Source organism: Charadrius vociferus, unplaced genomic scaffold (genome assembly GCF_000708025.1).
Source record: "Charadrius vociferus isolate BGI_N301 unplaced genomic scaffold, ASM70802v2 scaffold436, whole genome shotgun sequence".
Taxonomy (NCBI): Eukaryota; Metazoa; Chordata; class Aves; order Charadriiformes; family Charadriidae; genus Charadrius; species Charadrius vociferus.
Genome location: NW_009649187.1, coordinates 5,375,381 through 5,379,866, shown reverse-complemented (window position 1 = coordinate 5,379,866; position 4,486 = coordinate 5,375,381). Strand labels below are relative to the sequence as shown.

Genomic DNA, 4,486 nt, shown 5'->3' with positions numbered 1-4,486 from the left:
TCGGCTTGGCCGAAGCCTGCTGCCGGCGCCACCCCCCCGGGAGAAGCTTCTCTGGCCCCGCTCCCCCTTGTGCCCCTGCCGTGGCTCAGCCGTTCTGCTGAAGGCTGGGCTGTGACCTCCAGGAGGGGGTGCAGGCAGCCCCAGCTGCTGCTCAGGGCAGAGGGCAGCCCCTGCCCCATGCCCCGTGCCCCTGGGCACGGCAGGGCTGGTGGCCCAGGGGACTCGGGAGCTATCGCCCCACAGCTGCGCAAAGAAGTGCTTTGAGATCCCAGCAGCAGGTCCAAATCTGCTCTTCAGCCTGGAGTTGGACACTCCACACTGCCCGGACCCGCTCCTGGCACTGCCCACCCGCTGGAGCAGAGCCATGCTGGGGGCCGTGCCGGGGTGCGGACACCGATGGTCTCTCCCCTGCAGGTGGATCACGCCAAGGTGCTGCACTACATCGGGGCAGGGGTGGCCTTTCCCACCAGCATGCTCTTCCTGCTCCTGCAGTCCATCCTCACCTACCGCATGGCCAAAACCCGCGGGCAGTACTGGACCGGCCACTTACGTAGCATCCTCACCTCTGTGGCCTTCCTCACCCTTGTCTTCAGTATCCTTCTGAAGGGGATGTGGGAAGGAGATCCAGGATGGACTGGCAAAAGGTGGTCCTCACAGGGGGTACATGCCCCATGTCCTCCATCCTTTGGTCTGGCAGCGAGGCACAGTGCCAGGAGGGGCTGGGCAGGGGGCTGAAGGTGGGCAGCTCGCTGCAGGCATAGGCGGGAGGAGCAGCAGTATCGGGGCAGTGCAGGGGTGAGGAGGGGAAGGGATCCTGGTGGGCATCTCTCGGGATGCTGGGGAGCCCCAAACCAGCCCTTCCCTGGCTGCTGCAGCACAGCCCAGCCACCGCTGCGGGCTCCAGCCCTACACCTTGCAGAGTGGAAGGACCGGTTAATTGTTGGGGTTTTTTTTTAATGAGACAAAGGTATGTTGAGCCCTCGGCAATGCAAAGTCCCTGTGAGTTACCTGTATGACTGAAGCCGAGTACAAAAGCGCTCTGTGCGGGTGCCAGGCGGGTGCGTGGCAGCACCTCTGCTCAGCTGGGGCTCACCGGCACCGCCGGCACGAGGGAGGGCTCGGACAGCAGGCGCCGGGGTCTGCAAACACCGTGCCGGGGAGGGAGGGCATGGCGGCAGGCAGAGCAGGGCTGGAAGAATGGTCCCAAGTGTGTGGCCGGGGAGCCAGGCGCTTATTTGGGACTGAGGGTAGGGATAAACTGGGAAACAAGGTGGAGGTTATTGGGCAGGAAGGGGAAAAAGCATGTGGTGTCCACAGGTCCCAAAGAGGCTGGCTGGGGTCTGGCCAGGGCGAGCAGCGCAGGAGCCCGGGGAGGTTTGGTGGGCCTGGGATGTGCCAGAGGGTCCGGCTGTGTCACCAAGCAGGCGGGCGGACCAGGAAGCGGGCAGGGAGCTGGGAAGGGCAGGAGTGCCGCGGGGCCGTGCCAGCTGGGAGGGACAGGCAGGGCATGTAAGGACAAGGGAGACAGGGCTGGTGCCTGTCTGCTGCGGCCATGCTGCTCGGTAAGCACTGCGGACTGGAAGTGGGAAAGCAGCAAACTGTGGTGGGGACGGTGTGGGGAAAGGGCTGGGACCTGTCCTGGTGGGATGGGGGGAGTGAGCAGAGGGTCAGGTCGGTGCCTCTCCAGCTCTCCTAGATCTTGGTCTCGCTGGCAAAAGGCAGGATGCTGCCAGAGGCTTCAGCTGGAGGGCTGGGGGATGTACCTGCCTTCTTCCCTCACCCGTGGTGGCCCTGGCAGTAGGTTTCCCTAGAGATCCCAGTGGGAATGAGGGAAGCGTGAAGAAGCTCTGGCAGCAGCAGGACCTGGGGGAGAGGGAACAGGCCCCCTCTCTGGGGTCAGCCAGCCAGTGGCACGGAGGGATGGGGGATGCTGCGGGGCGGGGATGCAGCAGCCCGTACCCCCTTACTGAGGGGAGGGAGGGCTGATAAGTTTTATTGACTTTGCATCCTGTGGGAAGACGGGGAGCGTCAGCCCAGTTTGAGGAAGAGGCGAGGGGGGTGGGGAGGGTGAGGCAGCCGGGCACCCGGCTTGCCTGAGGGCTGCAGCCCGAGTTTCCCCTGTCCCAGCCTCTTCAGAAAATCCCTGCCTGGCATCGGTCCCGTCATTTACCGAGGCTGGTTTGGGCACGTGTGCCACCACCTCACCCATGCCGGGGCCCTCCCAGTGCTGGGGGAAGCATGTGGGCTTTCTTGGTTTTAGGGGTGGTGGGGTGTTCCCTGCAGAGGGGGGCTGCTCACAGCCGCCCCAGGATGCAGTGGCAGGGGGATGTTGTCCTCCGTGGGGTGCTTGGGGTCCAGCTATGCTTTCCTTGACGGGGATGCCCTCAGGTGGTGTGTTCTTCATCCAGGAGAGCTTCGTGCTGCAGCATGTGGCTGCCCTGTGCGAGTGGATGTTCATCATCGATGTCCTGGTCTTCTACGGCACCTTCACCTTTGAGTTTGGGGCCATCTCCACGGATACCTTCCTGGTCCTGCTAAAAGCCAGCCGGGCCCCCAAAAGTTACAAAGGCGAAAGCGGTGTGTCCAGCACGTCCCACATCCACAGCCATGCAGAAGGCCTGGCCATGGCCTGACCCCCACAGGGGGCAGCCTCAAGGCTGATGGTGGGGACCCCCAAATTGGGCTCTGCCGGTGACTCCCCCGTCCTGAATGTCTCCGAGACACCGGCTGACTCTGGGTGCGTGTGTGCGTGTGTGTGCACGCGTGGGCGTGCGGTGCCCTCCCCTCCTGGTGAGAGCTGCGGCTGGGGCTCCTCCGGCAGCGGGTGTCCCCTACAAGAGCCGTCCCCTCCCTGGCCACAGGGTGCGGGGTCACTGCTGGGGTGCGGGGATGCCAGACTGGTTCTGCGATCGGCAGAGCCGGGATCTGCCCCTGAGCCTCCGGGGTTACCCCCGCTGAGCTGGGGGCTATCGCAGGCAATCATACAGAGTCCCCCTCCTGTCGGGGGAGCGGGGGGCTCACCCTCCCCTCACCACGCAAGCCTGGTGCACTGGGGAGGGGGATCGGTGTTCCTCCCTCCTCCAGGGCCACAGGGGCAGGGTTAGGCAGGGCAAGCCTTCCCACCAGCCGCTGTGACTGTGTCCAAGGGTCCAAACCCCAGAGTGCCTTTTCCCGTCCTCGGCAGGGGATGGCAGTGCCGGACTCTGCACCCCCTGGCGGCGGGGGGGTCTCTCCCTGCCTGCCCGCCCGGGTGGGGGTAGAGGCTTGCACTGCTGCTGGATGACACCAGCAGCGCCGGTGGGACCACCGTGGCCCTGCCAGCCAGGGCTGTCACTGCTCAAGGCCTTCCGTGCCTCCAGCTGATGACTTTCCTACGTTTTTTCAGCCTGGAGGAGAATTGCTGAGGCAGGTTTCACCTCCTGGGCCATGGCATTCCCGTGCTTCCTGGCGGTCAGCTAGGTGAGGAAATGGGTGTCCGCATTTACCGTCACACTGAGGATGTCCTGCAAGCACAGTGCCTGCAAAGCGGTGGATTTCCCCTCCATCTAAAGCTGTCCTGCCGGGGAGCCTGCACCCCCCAAACCCGGTCTCCCAGCCCAGGGGCGCGCTGCTGCCAGTCCTTCCACCCGGGGAGCGCAGGCACGGACAGGGCAGGCGTTTCTCTAGGAGCAGAGGAACCCCACGCCCTGTTCTGCTGGGACTCCCAAATCCGTCCTCCGGTGCCTTGCCCAGCTCTCAGCCCGGCCAGTACTTCCCTGGTGGGAGCCCATCCCGCTCAGCCGCAGCCTCTACGCGCTGGGCCCCGGCCTGGGGCGTCCTGGGCAGGGGCTGGGGCAGAGAGGTGGGATGTACAGGGCGATAAGTGCATGTGCGAGTGCAAGTGTGTGTGTATATATAGGTCTACATATATATATACACGTATATATATATATATAAAATATTTCCCTTGTCCCTGGAGAGGGGCATTTGCTGCTGCTGTGTGTATGGATCAGGTTGGGCATCCTGATTTGCCCACCTTTTCAAAACCGGCCTATAAATCCACCAGTATATGTAGTTCGAAGAGGAGCATTTCTGACTTTTATATCTAATATATGTTTAAAAAATATATATATAAAGAGAGAACAGCGGATTTACAACAATAAAAGTGAAAATCAGCCAAGGGCGAGGCAGACCGTCCTTCCCCGCTGCGCAGGGTTGGGCTAGTGACCGGCTTGGGGGCCAGTGTCCAAAGGGACGGGGGACGAAGCGTCCTGCGGCTCTCCGGGGACAGCCGTAAGCCCGGGGCTCCGTTCCCCGTCCCGAGTGTCAGGCAGGTGGAAGACACGCAAAGGTTTCCCCGGGATGCAGCAGCCTGGAGCTGCACGTCCCGTCCCGTCGGGGGGTCCCCCGCCTCCCCCTGCCGCTGTCCCCCGCCGGGGCGGAGCCGGGCCCGGGAAGCCCCGGGCGGAGGAGTCGGGCTGGGGCTGTCACGGACCGGGGGGGGGGG

General features: G+C 63.7%; 1 protein-coding gene across 1 annotated transcript in view; it reads left to right on the top strand.

Annotated features, from left to right (window-relative positions):
* TMEM150A (transmembrane protein 150A) overlaps positions 1 to 2,633 on the top strand; it is a 13,133-nt gene extending 10,500 nt beyond the window's left edge. The window contains exons 6-7 of the mRNA XM_009888830.1: positions 415 to 592; positions 2,389 to 2,633. Of these exons, the coding sequence (XP_009887132.1) occupies positions 415 to 592; positions 2,389 to 2,633 (423 nt within the window). The remainder of the gene's footprint in view (positions 1 to 414; positions 593 to 2,388) is intronic.
* Positions 2,634 to 4,486: the final 1,853 nt, after the last annotated feature.